At 56.1% G+C, this 18,845-nt stretch overlaps 4 protein-coding genes across 4 annotated transcripts in view; 1 reads left to right on the top strand and 3 right to left on the bottom strand.

Moving 5' to 3' along the window:
* Window positions 1–1,170, bottom strand: part of BBK36DRAFT_1196583 (hypothetical protein) — a gene marked incomplete at its 3' end in the record, with an annotated part of 4,552 nt that extends 3,382 nt beyond the window's left edge. Inside the window, exon 1 of the mRNA XM_024896947.1 lies at window positions 10–1,170. Within this exon, the coding sequence (XP_024750747.1) occupies window positions 10–1,166 (1,157 nt within the window). The 5' untranslated portion in view covers window positions 1,167–1,170. The remainder of the gene's footprint in view (window positions 1–9) is intronic.
* Window positions 1,171–2,847: 1,677 nt separating this feature from the next.
* Window positions 2,848–4,591, bottom strand: BBK36DRAFT_1135020 (Creatinase/aminopeptidase). Its single transcript, XM_024892503.1, has 4 exons — window positions 4,408–4,591; window positions 4,024–4,212; window positions 3,137–3,949; window positions 2,848–3,073 (listed from the first exon to the last, which is right to left on the bottom strand). The coding sequence occupies exons 1-4, from the start codon at window positions 4,427–4,429 to the stop codon at window positions 2,862–2,864; spliced, it is 1,236 nt and encodes a 411-aa protein (XP_024750746.1). The 5' UTR covers window positions 4,430–4,591; the 3' UTR covers window positions 2,848–2,861.
* Window positions 4,592–5,771: 1,180 nt separating this feature from the next.
* Window positions 5,772–8,361, top strand: BBK36DRAFT_1135019 (SNF5-domain-containing protein; the record flags this gene model as incomplete). Its single annotated transcript, XM_024892502.1, is given in 4 exon segments — window positions 5,772–6,111; window positions 6,121–7,729; window positions 7,760–7,953; window positions 8,029–8,361. 3 exon segments carry the CDS (start codon window positions 6,121–6,123, stop codon window positions 8,359–8,361), a joined length of 2,136 nt encoding a protein of 711 aa, XP_024750745.1. The 5' UTR covers window positions 5,772–6,111.
* Window positions 8,362–9,104: 743 nt separating this feature from the next.
* BBK36DRAFT_1135018 (hypothetical protein) lies at window positions 9,105–14,181 on the bottom strand. Its single transcript, XM_024892501.1, has 18 exons — window positions 14,104–14,181; window positions 13,339–13,978; window positions 13,259–13,272; window positions 13,090–13,204; window positions 13,042–13,059; window positions 12,950–13,008; window positions 12,830–12,913; window positions 12,675–12,799; window positions 12,490–12,644; window positions 12,380–12,456; window positions 12,190–12,343; window positions 12,007–12,159; window positions 11,791–11,976; window positions 11,599–11,754; window positions 11,440–11,568; window positions 9,832–11,406; window positions 9,360–9,765; window positions 9,105–9,296 (listed from the first exon to the last, which is right to left on the bottom strand). The coding sequence occupies exons 2-18, from the start codon at window positions 13,798–13,800 to the stop codon at window positions 9,145–9,147; spliced, it is 4,020 nt and encodes a 1,339-aa protein (XP_024750744.1). The 5' UTR covers window positions 13,801–13,978; window positions 14,104–14,181; the 3' UTR covers window positions 9,105–9,144.
* Window positions 14,182–18,845: the final 4,664 nt, after the last annotated feature.

Genomic DNA, 18,845 nt, shown 5'->3' with positions numbered 1-18,845 from the left:
AGGGATGACTCGCTAGAGCCCGAGTCCCGCCGGTGACGCCTGCGCGACGGCGTGCGGACGCTGTCGCCGTGCGATTTGGTGCCGTTGGCCATCTTCTTGCCGCGAGGCGTCTCGCCGGCATGCGACGTCTTGCTCCTCTTGGCCGCTCGCCCCTCGCCCTTTTCGTCGTCGGCGTGACGGTGCAGCAGGTTGGCGTAGGGAGCGGCCATGGGCGTGTGCGGAGGGAATCTACTGTTGGTGGAAGGGGGCACGAAGTAGTAGCAGCCCGCATCGTCCTTCTTGCCCTCGCGCTTCTTCACTTCAATCAGCCGGGCAAATTCATCCCTGGTCTCGGCGTCGGCCCTCTGCTTGAAGACGTCCTCCACCATGGCCACAAAGTCCGCGTCGCCGGACCGTTCATCGTAGAGGGTCCTAAGAGCCCAGGCCGTAGGATAGCGAAAGTGCATGAGGGCCTCGTCCACGGCCGCCTCAACGACCATGTCTGCAAACTCCTTGTCCTCTGGCTCGCGGTGCTGCGCCCGTTTTGGCGCAGAAGCCTGCTGCTTGTTGGCCTTTGGCGTACCAGTAGTGGCGATGACGACAGTGGTGCTGCTCTTGGCCTCTTCACCGTTCTTCGCGTGCGGGTTCTGCTGCTGCTGGTGCTGCTGCTGGTGCTGCTTGGCAGGCAGCGACACGCGCCGGGAGGGACGTCGACGCGAGGCTCCCTTGGGGTCGTAGTCGTCGTCCTCGGCGTCTCTGGCGGCCTGCGCCCTCCGGTGCGATGGCGCTGACGCGGGAGCAGGAGGCGGTGTCGTCGAGGGAGCGGGGGGCGATGGTGCCCTGCTGGGGCGAGTCCTGGGCTGCGCGGGCTGGTCGTCGTGATGATGTGCTGCGGCGTGTGACGACGTCCCCGACGGCCGGAGGATGATCTTGCGCACCGACTGGTGGCCGGGCCCTCCGTCGCCGTTCTTCTTGGCCTTGGGCAGCGTCCCCAGCGGCGCCATGGTCTCCAGCACGCCGTAGCGCATCAATCCCGCCTCCTCGAAGCTGGCCTTGCTCTGGACCGACGGCTCCAGCCACCGCTGCATAAACGTCTTGGATTCATTGCCGGCAGATGCCTTGGCCTCGAGCGGCCGCGAAGGGCTCGAGAAGCGCGACCGCGACGCCCTCGTGTTGGAGGAGATCATGGCGGCGAGTCGAGTTGCTGGTTGCCCCCAGCCCTGGCCGCGGGACGGGCAACGCTGCTCTCGAGAGTGTCCTGCGAGGCGAGAGAGAAAAAAAGGGAACCGGGTCAGCCACTGGATTTCGGCCAAAGCTTCAGACAGGGGGTGGGAGAGCAACGACGAGGAGGCGACAGCGCCTGGGAGCCGCGGCCGGGAAAATATGTACTTCTCTCTGCAGCAATAGCATCCGCCGTCGAGGCTCGCTGCTGATGATTTTTTGGGCGCTCCCGACGCGCTTTTTGCGTGGCTTGGGATCAAGGGACGATGGCTGTGGGTTGCAGGTTTCTGGATGAGTTTCGGAGGAGGCGGCCAGGCTCTTGGACAAGGGGGGCGACCCAGTGGCACGTCCAAGGTTCAACACCTTCCCACCACCGATTCAGAGCTCCGGCCTTAGGGTTTGTTGGCAGCTGGAGAAAAAAAATACTCGGCTCGAGGGTGGAATTTATATTGATTTCTAATGATGCAGAGGCTCCTCTTCACGGCTGCGCAACTCTCGCAGCTGCCTTTCCATGTTTGCACGGCCCTCCTTTTTTTCTTTTTTCTTGCTGGTCGCCTCTCACGCTCCGGCAGCTGCCAGCACGCCTCCCTCCGGCCTCCCTACGACTAAGCCTCTCTCTGCCTTACCTTATACTTTTTCCTCTGTCATCATCTTCTCGTTTCTTCTCTCACCGAGTCCATCCCTCTTATTTTCGCCGCTGTTAGTACTTGTACTCCTACTCCTCATCTCTCAGCCCCCATTTCCTCCGAGGAACCCCATTCATCGTCAAAAATGCCCGAGTCCGAGTCACTCGTCCAAGGTCTCAAGTCACGGGTCCCAGGCATGGGTATGGGCATACCTGCATTAGTTACTTCGTACATGAGAACATCTGCTACGTGTAAGCTCTTATTGCGATTGATTCACAGCCCCCTGCTTGACCTGCCGCTGCCGCTATCCTCGGCCGCTGTCTCTGCATAGCAGCCATTGAAGGGACGAGTCGGAAATAGCCATGTTTGCCTCTGTCGCCGTTGGCAGCCTTCCGTTCTCCCCCCCTCGTCTGGTCCCATGGCGGCGCGGCTATGCCAAGTGACCTCACTTCGCATGGAGGCGGATCAACGAGAGAAGACGCACTTTGCGATGCTTGGGTAGTTCCAGATTGTAGGGATTTTTCCCCTTTTCCCCTTCATGCTCTTTCTTTTCCCCCCCTTCCCCTTTTCTCTGCGTTGGATGAAAAGATAACCTACCGGAGCAAAAGAAGTCGTCATCACCCATCATGTCACCTTGTCATTGCAACCACTGTTGACATCATTCTGTCGCATCTTTCGCTTCCCTGTGTGTAGACGTGCACGGGCTGAATCTGTGGGAGCTGGAGTTTGCCTCGAGACGGATTTGTGTTTGTCGTTTGATGCTTTATATACTGCCTCGCTTCACTACCTTAGTTTCACAAATCCTCCATCGTAGCCCAACCCCTCATCACCTAGACAGACTTGTGTTTAGCAGAAAATCTCGTCGGCTGGTTTTCACAAACTGCAAAGCCAGGGTGCCATTTTTTCTTCTTGACTCTTTTGTTTCGTCGTGTGGATTTTCTGCCTATATATAGTATAGAGGCGTTATCCTAGTCCTGGGCGGCCATTTCAAAAGCAAACGCGGCCCTTTGCGCGGGTCCAAGTCTTTCGAAAGCCTTACTCCTCGGCGTCGGCTCCCTCCTCGGCAGCGCCGTCAGCCTTGGCCGTCTTCTTCTTGGGCTTGCTCTTCTTCTTTCCGGTATTTCTGGCCAGGGGCTGTTCGAGGATCTTGAGAATCTCCTCGTCGGTGATCTTCTTGTCAGTCTGGAACTTGCTGAGGTCAAGCTCGGGGGCGGCGCCCAGCTTGGTGATGCCGTTCTTGGTGATGGCTGTCGCGCTCTCATGTTAGCTCAGCTGCACTAGCAAGGAAACTGCATTGCGAAGAAACTTACCAAGGGTGGTGAGGAGTCTAGCGACGGGGGCGTTGTCCTTGTCGCCGACAAGCTCGTACTGGCGGAAGACGTTGTTTCGGACGCACTCGACAACGCCAGACTTGGCATCACGCTCGTCCTCGAGCTGCCTCAAGCTGAAGGGGAAAGTGCCAAACTTCTTCTGCACTTCGGAGAGGATCTTGCGGGAGGTGGGACGCTTCAGCTGGTAAGTCTGGTTGGTTCGGCGGTGGAGAGTGGCGCGCTGGTCCAAGGTCTTGACCTTTCCGGAGCCCAGGCTGACGCCCGTCTCGACACCCCAGACCTCGCCAACCTCCGGAACGCCCTCGCCCTTGGTGCCCTCGGCGGGGGCCAGAACGATCTTCTTGGCGCCTTCGATCTCGTTGCGGCCAAACAGCCAGGAGGTGGTGCTCTCAACCAGCTTGCACTCGTAGGCATCGCAGACCTTCTCCAACAGGCTGGTGATCTTGGACTGGGTAGGCGCCTTTTGCGCAGCAGCCTTGGCCTTTTCTTCGTCGGTACCCTGGGCAAGGAGTCCGGGAGGGACCATCAGTCGCAGGAGGACCTCGTTGACGTAGTGGTTGGCGAGGATCAGATCAGCGGTGCGTCCGGTCACAGGCTCGGCAGCCTTGTCCTTCTCGGTAGCGACGATGGTGTTGCAGACAATGGAGCCGAATCCATCAATCTGAGCTCCAAGCTGGATCTTGATGGGTTCTCCCTCCTTGATCTCGATTGAGGCTTCGCTCTCATCGGTCGTGAGAGGCGTGTAAGGGGTCACATAGGAAGAGGGGGAGACGGTGGTCGGGTGAGAGAAGCCTTTTTTTGGCGCAAGCCGTCGTCGTTAGCCATCAAAGTGCACTCTGGACCTGTCATTGCTCGTTGAGGCTAACCTTTGGTGATCTTCTTTCCGCGGTAGACCTTGGCGAGCTCCTCCTCGATCAGCTTGTCGCCCTGCTGGCAGATGTCGACAATCTTGGCACCGGGCACGCAGAGGTCAGACACGGCAGCCAGGACCTTTTCGGAGATCTGGGCGGCGGTCTTGTACTTGGTGAGAGTATCGGGGTTGTTGAGGGAGTAGTCTGTAGGCAGCCGTTAGCCCTGCTTCGTGAGTTGTAGGCCATGATGGGCGCTGGAGACGGTGGTCGTGTGTCGTCACGGCTATTGGGCGAGACGGGAGAGCTTGCTGTGCTGTGGCTTTGGCGGGGGAGGGACAGCTTCGAGGCTGCTGCTGCTGCTTCACGTCACGTCACGCAGATGCACGCAAGAGCACGTACCGACTTCCTTGGTCTCCGACATGGTGGGCAATTGGTGAAGCTCACGGGGAATCTCTTGGGTAGGTGTTTTTCAGGCGTGTAGTTGTCGGAGCAAACTTGAAGCTTGGGGGGCGCTGTCGCAAAAAACAAGCAAAAGCTGTGTGCGCAAGGTTTCCCGAACGGGGGCTTGGAGGGGTTTATCCGCAGCAGTCGGTCATTCATGTGGGCTCTTCGGGGGGGCTATTTTTGCATGCCAGTGCAGTCATACGCACTGCTCCAGGCGGGCACATGCCTGCAGGGACGCTATACGGGCTGATCCAGGCTCTGGGCCAGCGTCTTCTGCCGGGCAGCGAGCTTCACGATTGGGTGGCCGCGGTGCCGGAGTGGGTTGTGCTAGTCAAGGTGAATGGAACTCCTCCACTGCTTCAGCAGGAAAAATAGTATCGGTCCCAAGGAAGCACGCCGGATCGAGCAGAGCCGCAAGCAAACAAGGAGCACTCTAGACTATCTGGGCCGAGGACGGGGAGGCCGGCACTGATCGAACTTGGGTTTGGTGCAGAATCCGAATGAGAGTTCTTTCATTGATGGCTTTGGAGGTCTGTACATACACATGGGCGGACAACACGCGGTGCAATTGGGGCAACAATCGATACGAAGCCGTCATAGAGATGGTGCCAATGGAAGGTCGAGACAAATGGTTACATCATCCTCGCAGCACATGCTGTTAGGGCATAACATGCACGTCACCGGCTTAGATGATCGCGGATCCGTTGCCAGTGACGAGTTGCTACCTATAACCCTGGAGCATCGACTCTTTCTCTTCGTCATGTGGTTTTCCGATTTGCTTCTTCCTCACGTGGCTCTAGTCCAGCGATATGAGAACCTTCAATGGCAATGTCGTGTTAGGACGTTATAGGGTACCTAAAGCCTCGGAGCTCAGGTATGCATGTCTCATGCTGCTACTGCTAACGCTTATGCTGGGCAATTTTCTCTTGTCAAGCTGTGCCAGTACTTAGCATTGAGTTGAAAGCTTCTGAATACACTCGTGGTGTATTACTCCGTAGAGTAGCATTGGCGGGTGGTGTTGATGTCTGAATTGCGAGGCAAGACGGGCTTTGCAGCTCCCATTTGCATACCTCCGTAGTCTCGTATAGCTCTGTTACGGCTTGCACGAAGAACTCGCTCAGCGGCGATACTTGTGTTTCTTTGCCAGCGGTTGAACGCCGGGACGAAGCATGCTCAGCTGGTCATCCGTAACGAAGCAATTGGCGCCTCAAGCGCTGCTGGAATCTCGACCCAAGCTTTGGTTGTTGTTGAAGCGCATCAAGCAAGTAGGTAATCAGCCCGTCACCAACGATTGGCCAGTGTGTTATGTAAGCCGACGTGCCTACTCGGTTCCTGTGCTAGCGCGCCCGGCAGCAGCGGCTAGGCCCGGATAGGTAGTTGTTCCCACTTGGCACCAATTATCACCATTCGCGCTGCTGCGATTAGAATCTTGTCCTCAAACCACCCAAACATCAGACTCGCAACCGCATCTCGCCAGCAGCGACCCTCTGTCCGGGTCGAACCGAGTCGAAGCCAGCGGCTGCACGACGCCTCCTCTTGTCGATCCTGCCATCGCTGCTGCTGCCGCCGCCCGCACCGATAACGATATCAATCCCATCCGTCGCACCGCTGCGACTCGGCGGCGCCAGCGCTCGCGACAAGATCCCATCACGACCACGATCCCCGACCATGGCCGCGGTCCAGCCATCCATGCCGGCTCCGGCCACCGGCCCAGAGTCGACGACGTCAGCCTCGGGCTCCGACGATGCCAAAGACGCCGCCTCCGGATCCGCGCCCGCGCCCGCGGACATTCCCGTGCGCACCAAGGAGTCCTTTGACCGGCTCATGGTCGAGCGATACACGATGCGCGACGCCATCGCCGCGTCCGCCCTCAGCCAGCAGCTGAACCAGACCATGAAGTCGTCGCACGAGATGCGCGAGATGATCAACGAGTACCGCTCCGTCCGCACCCAGTATCAGCAGTGGTTCCCCCCAAGTCGGCTGTACGGCGAGGGCTACAACGGCTACGCCAACGGGTACACAGAGAACCATGGCCCCTCGAGGGTGGTGTATCCGTCGCAGAAGCCTCGCCCCGGCCACCGCACCACGCCTCCCCTCAAATACAGCCGAAAGGACATGCTGAAGCAGGCCGAGCAGCACGAGGACCTGGTGCCCATTAGGCTAGACGTCGATTGGGACAAGATCAAGCTACGCGACACCTTCACCTGGAACCTGCACGAGCGTCTGCTGGCCGTCGAGCTGTTTGCCGCTCAGCTGGTCGAGGACATGGGCCTGAAGCCCCCGGCCTCTCAGCCCGTGTATGAGCAGGTCGTCCAGCAGATGCGAGAGCAGCTCAACGACTTCTACCCCTTCGCCTATTCCGAAGAAGACGCACTCGACCCGGAGCTCCCCTATTCGGCCTACAAGAACGACGAGATGCGCATCCTCGTCAAGCTCAACATCACAATTGGACAGCACACCTTGGTGGACCAGTTCGAATGGGAGATCAACAATCCGAACAACTCCCCCGAGGAGTTTGCTGCCGGCATGACGCGAGATCTCTCCCTGTCTGGGGAGTTCACCACGGCCATTGCCCACTGCATTCGCGAGCAGTCACAGCTCTTCACAAAGAGTCTCTACAGCATTGGCCACCCCTTCGATGGACGGCCGGTTGAGGATTCGGACCTTGTGTCTGCTTTCCTGCAGACGCCATTGCCCACCGTCTTCCGCCCGCAGCAACAGGCTAAAGAATACGCTCCCTACCTGTACGAGATGAGCGAGGCCGACCTAGAAAGAAACGAGACGGTCTTCTCCCGAGACCAGCGGCGGCAGAAGAGATCGATCAACAGGAGAGGAGGACCACAGCTCCCTGACCTCAAGGAACGGCAGCGTACCATCCGCACGCTCATCGTATCGTCGGTGCTGCCGGGGGCTGCGGCAACCATCGAGGAGAGCAGGCTGTTCAAGAAGGTGGCGGGTCCTCCTAGGAAGCGGACGGCTCGTGATGGTGAGATATCCGAGTCTGAGGAAAGCGAAGACTCTGCGCCTGAATCGCCAGCACCCTCAAATATGCCTGCCGGCACGGCTCGCACACGGGGCATGCGCGGTGCCGCCACCGCTGCCACGATAAGAATGGCGAACCTGGGCCGGTCAGAGACGCCAGACACAGCCGGCCACCATCATGAGATCAGGAATTCTCGCCGTGGTCGCGACGAAGAACCAGAAGATCGCCCGGAGCTGGTCGTGACGCTCAAGGTCAGCAGGGACAAGCTGAAACGAATCATGAAAGGCGACTACCGTGATCTGGCTGCTGCCTCCGTTCCGCCAGAAACTCCCTCTTCCACATCCAATATACGAACTCCAACCTTTACAGCTCCTTCAAAGACCAAGTCAGCGACCCCTGTCCCGACCCCGACTCCCTCGGGCTCTGCGGCTCCCGGTGCCGCTGGAGCTGTTCCCCCTGGGCAGATTGGCCGTCTGCCTGCGCCTCCGCTCATTCCTGGCCAATCCCCTCCTCCAGCAGTAAGTTGCCCTATGAAATAGTCTGCAGAATTTATGAGAAGAAGCTCACGCTTGCCTTCCTTCCTCTTTCTATAGCCTCCTCCGCCCGAATGGCTCGTGCAGTCCCTCAAGGAGCTCGAGAAACAGTATCCCAACGGCGACAGGTTCGAGGCCATAATGAAGTACTCACACCTCGACCCCGTCACGGAACTGCCCGTCCAGACACAGCCCATGCCGGAGGGCGTCAAATACGCCTGGCTGCCGCGCATCCGCTGCCTCGACTGCACGACGAAGCTGTACACCCCCGGCCCGGACATGACGGCGCAGAAGTTCGAGGCTCATCTGAAATTCTCGGGACACCGTGAGAAGGTCAGACTGAGGTTAGCAGCGCAAGGGAGTGGTGGTGGTGGCCCTTCATCAACGTCATGACCGAAAAGACAAACGAATGAACAAGGCACGTATACAAGCTCAGGCTGAAAGGAGAGGCAGATGAAAGGGTGGGGGGCAGCTTAATGGATGGGAGTAGAGAGAACCGCATTTTAGGCGGTCATCTTGAATAGCGGTCGCTTCTTATGATACGCTCGGAAACAGAATACATGGCGAAAAAACTTGTTTTGTGTAGGATTTGGCAGATATATAGTGTTTGAGGCAAAGGAGAAAGGAAGAAGACAGAACGTTCTTCATGCTATTCCATTATGCCGTTTCTGTTTTTTCTCTCTTCACACATCAGGAATCGGCGCACGATGAAAAGATTAGGAACATGAATTCTGTCGATACATCAGATAAAATCATCCAAAAGACGCCCTGCCATTTCCATTTTCCGCCTCCAGAGACGTCGTCAAATCCTTTCCCCCAACACTTTGCTGATGGTCATTTCGAACGACGGCCGTGAGTGAGAGAGAGATGAACGCATGTAACTAACGGGAAACATGAGACAAGTTGATAGCACAACGCAATGAGAGATGCAACAAGGGCTGAATATGAACAATTTTCTTTTCTGAAAACAAGGCAGACAAACCAAGGACACAACAACAAGAAGCCAGTAACTCAACACACGGGTGAGTTCGATGGAAGCAACAGCTCGATCCAGTCGAAAGGGCAAAATCAAAACAAAACGAAAAAAACATCTCAAAGAGGCCCAAAAAAGTATCAACGAAAATTCATCTCCAAGCAAAAAGAAAAGCCATGTCCCTAACATACACACATTGCATTTCACTCGTCGTCGTCATCCACATCCATGTCTGATGCGTCCTTGGAAGGCCGACCGCGAGTAGCACGCGCCGGTCGCTTGGCCTTGGACAATACGCTGGCCTTGACGGCTGGGGTCTTTCCCTTGCCTTTGGTGGTGGTGGTGGTGGCAGCGGCTGACTTCCTCCCATTGCTCCTGGGCGCCGGCTCCGGCTCTGACTCCTCGTCGTCTTCTTCACCAGCCTCTTCTGCTTCGGCCTCGGGCTCAGCCTTGTCTGACTCGGAGCCATCGTCCTCGTCCTCGTTGCCGCTTTCCTCTTGCTCAGATGCCTCCTCATCGTCCTCATCATCGTTGCCATACTCCCATTCCGCCACCCCCTCCAGCATTTCTTCCTCATCCTCCTCGTCGCCACGTTCCGTATACGTCGAGATGGCGTGAGCGCGCCCACTGCGACGCCGTTCGCCCTCGGGCACAGATGGTGCTGCTTTCTTGGCCTTGGGGGCCGCCTTGGGCTTTGCGATTTTCCTACCAGGAGCCTTGGCTGATTTGGCTTTCGGGCCTGGCTTCTCACGGATGACGGTCTTCATCTGGGTCTTCGATCTCTTTGCTGGATGGTCTGTCGTTTCATGGAGCGACTTTCGCTTCTATAGATGTGAGTTAGCGATTATTCGACAATTCGTTTCGTGTGTAGGGTGCCCCATAAGCTATACCTTCTTGCGGTCCATTGCCCGAATCAAGTCATCCAATTTCTCGTCCAGTTCGTCCGGAATATACTGTTTCTTTGCGATGTGCTGGGCGACCTCGCTGGACGGAAGAGCCGTATACAGGCCTGTAGGCAGACCAACCTTGCCCGGCCAAGCCTGGAAGCTCCAGTTCTTCCGCTCTTGGTACTTGCGAACCAATGTCTGCGCCAGGTCGCTCAACACGTAGAGGTTCTCACTCTTTTCCGGGTCGACTCCATCACGTGTCTGCTTGACCCTCTCGGCGTACTTGTAAATCAGCGATATGTTTTGCTCTGTCGCCACTGCGCCAAGATAGAACAGGAAGTAGTTTGCAAAATCAACCAGGTCGGCTGGGTCGGAGGTATAGTCTGGATGATGGGCAAGCAACGGGATGAGTCTTCCCATGAGAGCCTCCATGATCTGCTGCCCGTTTTCTGCATAGTACCGCGACCGTGACCGCAGCCATGTTTCCACACGGTTCTTCAGCTCTGGGAAAGGTTCAAACGCCGCGAGGAAGAGGATGGTGAGGAAGCGCGCGCGAAGTTTGCCCCGGGTGAGGTAGTTCTGCAGCTTGTCCATGAACCGACGGCGCACCTGGAGCTCAGGGTCTTGAACAAGCTCGGCAAGCTTGTTGAAACTTGCATGGTCAAACTGGTCGTCGTACTTCTTCACCGTGCAGAGTTTCAGGATCATCAGGCCGGCCATCAACCTCAAACGCTTCTTGTGATGCTTTGGCGTATCTTTGACCTTGGAAAACTCGCCGTCCGAGACGACAAAGGTCTTGAGAAGCTTAAAGATGGGCTTGACCCTTTCCTCCGCATCGGCATCTGTGGAAGTAGCCAAAGCTTGGTTGACGAGGATCCGAATAGAGAGGCACTTTGCCTGGAGCTCTTCGTCCATGTCGGCGTCATCAACCCAGGATGGATCCTTGTCCGTTGCCTCGGTTCGTACCTCGCGCAGAATCTGCTTGATGGTCATGTCGTTGATTGCCTGGTCTGAATCCACGGTGACGGTCGGCGCCAAGCGCTCGAGCTGACTTATGGTGGCTAGTTTGTTGAGCAGATGGGGTGCTTCGTACTTGAAGTTCGCCATCACCTTGCGCAGGAGATTCGTGGCTGTCACCTTACTCTTGTCATCGTTCTTCGCCAGAAGGATGTTGACGGCATACTTTGGCGTTTTTAAGGGCACGCCATAGAGAGCGTAGTTCATGAGCGTCTGCGTGAAGCTCCTGTCAAGGTTGATGTCTTCGGGATATCTCTTGGCATAAGATGAATAGGCCTTGAGAATATCCACAACGCCAGCATCGTGAGACTTGGTAGACTCGGTTGGTGCTTTCTGGATGAGCTCTTTCCGCAATTCTTCTGCATGAGCTTTGAAGATGTCGGGGTTCCGCTGAGATATGTCGTTGAGCACCTGATGTGCTACGGCGGCGAAACCGTTCTTATCGCTCTTGGAGTAGTCCATGATGGTTGCCAAGTGGCTTCGGTTGAACATGAGACAGCTTGATCGATATAGCAGAGGAATCAGGGTATCCAGAGAACTGGCGGCCGAGGTTGCCGAGATCTTCGTAATCAGCTCTGCAATGGCGCGCCTGACGGTCTTGAAGTCGCTTTCAGACTCGATCGCATATTTGATGAGTTGGTAGCAGCGACGTTCGTTGAGTTTGACGAATTTTTGCAGGTCGGCGCGAACCTTTAAGGGGTCGGGAAAGTAGGCTCCGAACCACTGCATAGTTTTGGCGAGGCCGGCCTTGACCTTGTCTTCGTTTGCCTCAATGACGCCGCCATTGTAGGCCTCGCATTGTTGGATGAAGATCTCAAGACCCTTGGCAAACTGAGGCTGGCGTGCCTGCATGGCGAAGAAGGCCTTTTGAGCCGCAGTGTCGAGGGACTTGAGCATCAGCAGAATTCTCTCAGCTCGTATCTTGTCCTGGTCCGCCTGGCCAACCGCAGCCTTGCCCTGAGAGGACGCAGCCGCAGTCTTGGCTCCCTTGCCCTTCATGAGGGGGTATTTCAGGGGTATCAGACATTCGAACATGACACGATCGAGGAGGACGTTGAGATCAGGATCGTTGGCGTAAAAGGCATTGATAATGCGTGACGGGACGCCCGCGAGACAAGCAGTAACAGCTTCCTGTCCATCGGCGATTTCTCCAGCGCCGACAGCCCATAGCTTGCCCAGCAGGACCATTGCCTCAACACGCACTGCTGGTTTTCTGTCTCGACATCTGTCTGCCAGACTGGCAAAGACCGAGCCCTCCTTTTCAACACCGCCGAGGATGCCAAGCTTGAGAATGATGTCTCGGAAGTCAAAGAGCTCAATGGCCTTGACGGCTGCTAACCGTACCTTTTCTTCGCTATCATTCAACTTGTCGACCAAAGCCCTCACCAGCTCGCTCTCCTCTTGGGTGCTCAATCCAATGCCACCGGCGGAAGTAGAAAGGATGTAGCCCACAGCAGTCACCCAGGCTGTACGGATAGTGCCCGTCTTGTCATTTTTCCTGCCAACGAAATTACGATATGTCGCTGCGTGTGACTGCGCAAACGACTGCGGAGAATATGGCTTGGTGAGAACGTTGGCTTCAGCTGCGACTGCCGGACTGTCATCCATCAGCTTGATAGGAGGGTATGCGGCAGGATCGAGAACAGGAGGCGGCGGAGGGCCAGCGGCTCCAATACCGGAAATCATGTCGCCGAATGTCTCTGTAGCTATCAGCCGCAAGTGTACGTTGTCGGCAGACAGTTCGGCGTCGAGTTGCGGAATCACATTTTGCAGCACAGCAGGTGCTGCCCGCCACAGTTCTCGAATGAGGAGGTGAGCCTGGCGAAGACTCTTGAGGTCGGCCTCTGAAGGTCCTGCGTGGGCATCTTCCTCATCCGAATCGTCCCCATGGCGGGCGCCATTTCCCGCAGTCGCAAATCCAGAGGCATTAAGGATGACGTCGCTGAAATACTGGCTCACATAGCGTGCCATTTTGTCTGCGCACCCATTACAGATGGCCTTTGCCATGACATAGGCCGGCGGCTCTGTCTTGAGGAGAAGTGTCGATTGCTTGCCATTCTGCTCCTTACTTCGGCCACCGCCAGGGGGGGCAGCTCGCAAGAACTGACTGATAATGGCGTCGATGACACTCGCCGGGACGCTGCCAGGAGACTCGTCAATCAGCTGGATCAGCATCTCCGTCAGGTGGATCTCGACATCCTTTGCAACCTGCTCCTCAGCCGGCGCTTTGGCGTTTGCAGAGACTCCATCAAAGGTGGAATTGAACAGGCGTAGTAGCAGATCGTCGGCTCCGTGAATTTCTGTCAAGAGTAGAATGCTCTTGACATCGGTCAGAGACATTAGAACGTATTTGTGCTGGCTGTTGTATGGATTCGTGGGATCCTGTAGGCTGGGGAGAATGTCTTTGATGAACAGCCCAAACATCATCTACGCAGAATCATTAGCAAGCAAGCAAGCAAGATGGAGGAGAGCCTCGAAGCTGGATTGGCCCACCTTGAGCTGATCGTCCGTGAACGGGGCGTCTGGCACAAACAGCCGCAGGATATCCACCAAACAGCAGGCCGTGTAGGCCTTGACGCCTCGATCCTTGTGCTGCAGCAGGTTGCGATGCGCCAGCTTGTCGGCGACGCCCCGGAGCGAGCTCAGGTCGACCTCGCCCTGCTCAAAGTCTGCCAGCTCCTTGGACAGCCTCTCGAGACGGGCCAGCAGCGTGGCGCTGGGGATGGGCTTCGCAGGCCGCCATGACAGCTCCTCGTTGAAGCGCAGTCTCCGGTGCTCTCCTTCGTATTCGCCCTCGGCTTCCTGCGCCTCTACCTCCTCCGCCTCGGGCTCGGCCTCGGGTTCAGATTCCACCTCAGCTCCAGCCTCCGAGTTTTCGTCTTCGAGCTCCGCCGCGTGAGACGGTTCCTCTGCTGGCGCGGGCGCCGACCGTCTCCTCGTGGACTGGCGAGGCATGTTTGATCTGCGCGGGCACAGAGGCGGCGGCGACGACGATGGCGATGCGATGCTGTTGGGAGGCGGCGAACAAAGTATCCCGAGGTCCGCTTGATTGGCTGGTGGCGAGGTGCTTCGTCTTGCTGCGCGCGGGTCGGGTCACAGCATCGCACGTTTGTTTGAGTTGGCGAGAGGAAGATGAGGCAAGAAGAGCAGCTGTTGAGCTCGCGGGTCTTCGAACAACAGCCGATCTCGGCAGACTTGACTCGGAAGTGAATGATTCCCTTTTTACTAATATTTTCCGTTCCTCTTCGCAGCCTTAAAAATTGGCGTGCGAGGCTGGTGCACAAGATGCGAAGATGGCGATGTCCGAGACAACACCTGCAAGTTTAGAGGGGAGCTTCTGCTTCAGTGCTTAAAGTTACGCGACGCGATGGGAGATGATCCGGAGTGGCCCCGCGTCAGCTTTGGCTGTGCGATAAGGCCGGATACCTGGGATTACGTGGGCTTTGCATACAAACTGCGGGTACCCTTTCTGCGCCATGCTCCAAATGTTTGTTTTCTTCATGCTCCATGTTTTGGCATCAACTCTCGTCGCTGGCGGTAGCATTCAATGCCGGTCTATTCACGGCGCCATCCAACTAGGCCTTAGTTGTCTCGAGACTTTTGATCGCAGTGATAAAAGCGTTGGCCGAATTCCGTGAGGAGAGCGTGAGGCGGAAGTTGGGCACGTAGAGCATCGAGCATTCGAGGAGCCCCCTATTTCCCGCCACTCGGGACTGCAAACATGGACGGTGGAAGCACCATGATGCCCAAGAAACCGATGAATGTGGTCAGTATCAAGGCCTTGAGGCTATGGAAAGTACAGCGAGCTTTAGCGTCTTGTAAAAACGTATTGCATGGTTATGCAAACTCTGAGTGTCACTTGACGATGGGTCATAGATGGACTACCTTACCTTACGTCTCCTGGCTTTGGTTACCTGTCTTTAAGGAACCGTGCAAGGTATTTTGTGCATATCACGACAGAATCTCTCAATTAGAGTCATCAGATACAATGCCCTTGAATTGCCTCGAGGCATCACCTCTACACTATCAGCAACGACAACAAAGCATCACTGCCGAGTCTGATCCGCACTTGAAACCAGAGCAGCAGCAAGCCGCCAAGTATCACCGGCTGATATGCAGCTCTCCATGAGATCGTACCCTATAAATACATGTACACAACCGCTTCAGCCTCGTAAGCAGTCCTTGGCTGTCGTCTACCTCGTTGGCACCTGTTGGGGCTCTTGTACTCAGCAGGTCTCACCAGCGGCGTTTGTTCCACGCTTCGTATATTCACACAAGGCCGGAGTACCCATCCTTGTCCTCCCGAGCTCTGGCAGAAGCTGTTGTACGAGGAGCCCTTGTGCTCATTGACTGCCATAGCTCCAGCTCAAGTGTCCAGGAAAATGCGTCTTGTCCAGAGAGGACAGTGACAGAACTTGCATCCCCTTAAACCTCTACTCACAGACGTACCTTGCCTGTCTAGAGCAACGAGATTATGTGTATCTGCGATATCCTTTCCATATATCTGCCTCCTCGTAGAGCTGTTCCTCAACAACTATGCACGTCTTCCGTTGTTGCCTCTTGGGCACGCCTTGCTCACCTGTGAACGAAAACGACAGAGTAGATGTAGATAATCGCTGCAGCTTGTGTGCCCCTTTACGTCTCTACCTACATACACATCGAAGGACTGAGGTATCGATGCAATGTTTCAGTCAATTTGATACCCTTGAATGTAAATGATAGAACTTCTTACCTTTGAACACTCGATACCCACGCAACAAGCTGCCACTGTCACTCACCAGTTTGCCGGTCCGGCAGCCAGCCTCCCAAACTCCATTCACCAGCTGTCAATATGTTCGAACCACAAAGCGTTCCAAATTCGAGAAACGCGTGGCTCGTTCTCCTCGGCCCATTGTTTGCTCCGTGATTCACTGCCGTGGAGGAATAAACAAACCATACCTTGACACTCGCACATTTCCACTCCTCAACCTTTTTCCCCCCCTTCTTCTTCCTTTTGCCTTCATCAAACACACTCGCTCGTTCGTTCACAACCGCATCGAAACCCAGTCTCTCTCTATATCTCCATTTCCCGCGTTCGATTCAAATACTCCTCACTCACTTAAGATTTCTTTGAAGCGTTTCAGCTCCCCAGGTTGGTAAGTAACAGCAGAAATCTCCTTTCTTCCCGTCCCGTGGTTGGCCATCGTCACGCGTGTATCACCTTAGAGCTCCTCTTCCCGACAAACTCTTCCCGCAGACTTCCATCACCCAGCCCATTTCTTTCGCAGCAGTCCCTCGCTAACGGCAATATATTCCAGCCTCATTATTCCTCTGCCCAATTCTCACACCGCAGAGAGTAGTTCCCAAGTAGGTCGCCTCCCCTCATTCCTGAAGCAAAAGAAGAAGCGACTGACATATTTCCCTCTCGGCAAGTGGCCGATATGAAGGACATCAAAGACGCCGAATGCGGCGTCGTGCCTCACAAGAAGATGAGCGCCGCTCAGAAGATCAAGGCGTATCTCCTTGATTTCAAAGTCATGACGGGCGCTGCCATGACCATCTGTGTTCTGGCCACCCTCCTCGCCATCACCCTCCTGGCCGCTCACTGCGGTGAGTTCTCCACCCTGTCCTCTGGGCCTAAACGCTGGATATAATTCTGACCACAAAACAATAGCTGGCCTGGAGAGATTGTACCAGACCCAGGGAGCAGTTACTACTGTTGCTTCTGGTGATGAGGCCGTCCCCGTGGTTGACCACAAGCTTGCGCGTCGCGCTGCTGACTGCAACGAGACCGAGTCCGCCATGTCCGCTGCTTCTGCTCAGGTCGTCACCTTGGTTCTTGACGATGGTTCCCTCGCCGTTGTGACGCAGGATTCTGTCTCTTACCCTGCGGTTTCTGTCACAAGCATCCCGATTTCGTAAGTACAAATCTCGATCTCCCCTGTTGAGAGGAAAACCTGCTAACGCTTTGCGCAGCACTGAGACGGCCACTTCGACCATCTACAGCATCATCACTCCCTCCGAGCCCGCTGTCGTGACCAAAACCCTGACAATGACCACGTCCATCCTCACTTCAGAGGTCCCCATGTGCTCAGCCATCGACAACACCGTCACCGTCACCGTCACCGTCCAGCCAGCCCCCAACCCCTGGGCGTCCAGCTCCGTCCTCGGTGACGTGACCGTGACCGCCGGCGCATCGACAATCACCAACGTCAACACGGACGTCTCCTACACCAGCGGCCTCCCCGATGCCACCGTCTCTGGAAATCCGTCCACCATCACCAACGTCGACGTCTCCATGACGGGCCTCCCAGACGTGACCGTCTCCGGAAACCCAGCCACCGTGACAAACGTCCTGACAGACGTCTCTCTCACCAGCGGCCTCCCCGACGCCACCGTCTCCGGCAACCCTTCGACCATCACAGCGATTCAGACCAGCTACTCCAAGCCCCCCATCACGTCGCTCGTCACAGTCGTCATCTCGGACCTCTGGAGCCCCCCAGCATCCTCCGGCTCCTCTCTCACCACGGACCTCGTGACAGTCACCGCCGTGTCCACCCTCAAGACAACAGTCACCACCATCGGCACAGCCCCCTCCCCCATCATCGTCACCGTCACGAGCAATCCACCCTACGTCGAGCCCGCCCAGAGCACCACTACTACCAGCACCACCGTCGCCTCCTTCGACAGCTCCAAGGCCGGCGCCGAGACCTTTGGCCAGAGCACCACCCTCACCAAGACCGTCACGGCGACAACCGTCCAGCCGGCAACGACCACGACCACCGTCTTCTCGAGCTACAACGGCACCGCCGCGAGCAGCGTCCCCGTCGGCACTGCCACCAGCACCATTGCCGTGCCCTCCATCCCCGTTGTTGTCTCCGGCAGCAACACGGGCCAGGAGGCGAGAAGCCGTGTCCTTGCCGGCTTCATCGTTGCGGTTGCGGCCGTCATGGCTATGCTCTAAAGGGGCTGCGGCTGGTTGGTAGATTTTCTTTCTTACGAGATTTGAAGTCTTTGGGCACGGCTCCATGATAGGGGAGGGGGTGGTTATATGCATGGAAGGGATCGAGCTGAGCTGATTACTTTCTTTTTCTTTTTCTTCTTAATTCAAGGTCTCTCTTTCTAGGTACGAGGCATCACCCATGAGTGAGCCTTTTCATGCAAATGGATGAAATATGGTCGGCTGGCCAAACACGATAGCAATGGATGCTTTGTTTAATTCCCAGTTTCGGATCAAGCAAGGGGTTAGGTATAACGCACCTAGGAATGACAAGTCAGGTCAAGTCAAGTCATTGTAATGTCTCTACTCGCAAAGTAATCGTACAACTCTCTGTTCGGTATCCAATCGCATGTTTGTAAATTATTACTCGGTAAACTATAGAAGCCCCAAACCATAGAGCCCTGACGATAAGGGCCCAAGAAGCAATGCTTCTTCGACATCCACCAAAAAAAGCAACTTGTCCAAACGCCTGCGTCCTACTCCCAAAAGACGTGCTCCAGTGACGCCGTAATTCCCCATCTTACCCTGCCCAGCCATCTGTGGTATCTTATTAACGGGTTACATTTCGAGTTGTGCTCCGTCCTCTCCTTTGGGCCCTGGCTGCTCTGTTTCCGCCCATGCCACGACCTCTACCACGAGCCCTTCCTCGAGTTTGCTCAACTTGATATTCTGCCCCAGCTTTCAATATTTCCATACATGAAGGCTTCGAATTCTCTATTGGGGGTTCCCTTCTTTCTTCTCCCATCGAATTCCTCTCACCTAAGGGAGAACCTCTGATTCGGCCCCTGCCACGCCCCCCTCGAGTTTGCTCAACGCGATATTCTGCCCCAGCTTCCAGGTTTTCCATACATGGCGGCTCTATCGGTGGTCCCTTTCTTTCTTCTCCCGGCGGCTTCGATCTTTCTATCGTGGGTTCCTTTCCTTCTTCTCCCAGCGACTTCCTCTCACCTCCGGGAGAAGCTGGGGACTGGCCGCCCACCGAGCCAGGTACGGAGAAGGCTCGAGCATCGAGAGCTTTACT

Source organism: Trichoderma citrinoviride (genome assembly GCF_003025115.1).
Source record: "Trichoderma citrinoviride strain TUCIM 6016 unplaced genomic scaffold BBK36scaffold_5, whole genome shotgun sequence".
Classification (NCBI taxonomy): Eukaryota; Fungi; Ascomycota; class Sordariomycetes; order Hypocreales; family Hypocreaceae; genus Trichoderma; species Trichoderma citrinoviride.
The sequence above is the reverse complement of the archived record's forward strand: the minus strand, read 5'-3'. Positions and strand labels throughout refer to the sequence as shown.

What these genes read in the sequence shown, in the direction of transcription:
- BBK36DRAFT_1135020 (XM_024892503.1), bottom strand. Translation starts at nt 4,429, where the DNA reads ATGTCGGAGACCAAGGAAGTCG. An exon ending in GTCGGAGACCAAGGAAGTCG is followed by an intron (nt 4,213 to 4,407) that starts GTACGTGCTCTT and finishes GGCTGCCTACAG; the next exon opens with ACTACTCCCTCAACAACCCC. An exon ending in CGGAAAGAAGATCACCAAAG is followed by an intron (nt 3,950 to 4,023) that starts GTTAGCCTCAAC and finishes CGCCAAAAAAAG; the next exon opens with GCTTCTCTCACCCGACCACC.
- BBK36DRAFT_1135018 (XM_024892501.1), bottom strand. Translation starts at nt 13,800, where the DNA reads ATGCCTCGCCAGTCCACGAGGAGACGGTCGGCGCCCGCGCCAGCAGAG. An exon ending in GCAAAGGCCATCTGTAATGG is followed by an intron (nt 12,800 to 12,829) that starts GTGCGCAGACAA and finishes ACGCTATGTGAG; the next exon opens with CCAGTATTTCAGCGACGTCA. An exon ending in CCTCTCAGGGCAAGGCTGCG is followed by an intron (nt 11,755 to 11,790) that starts GTTGGCCAGGCG and finishes ATACGAGCTGAG; the next exon opens with AGAATTCTGCTGATGCTCAA.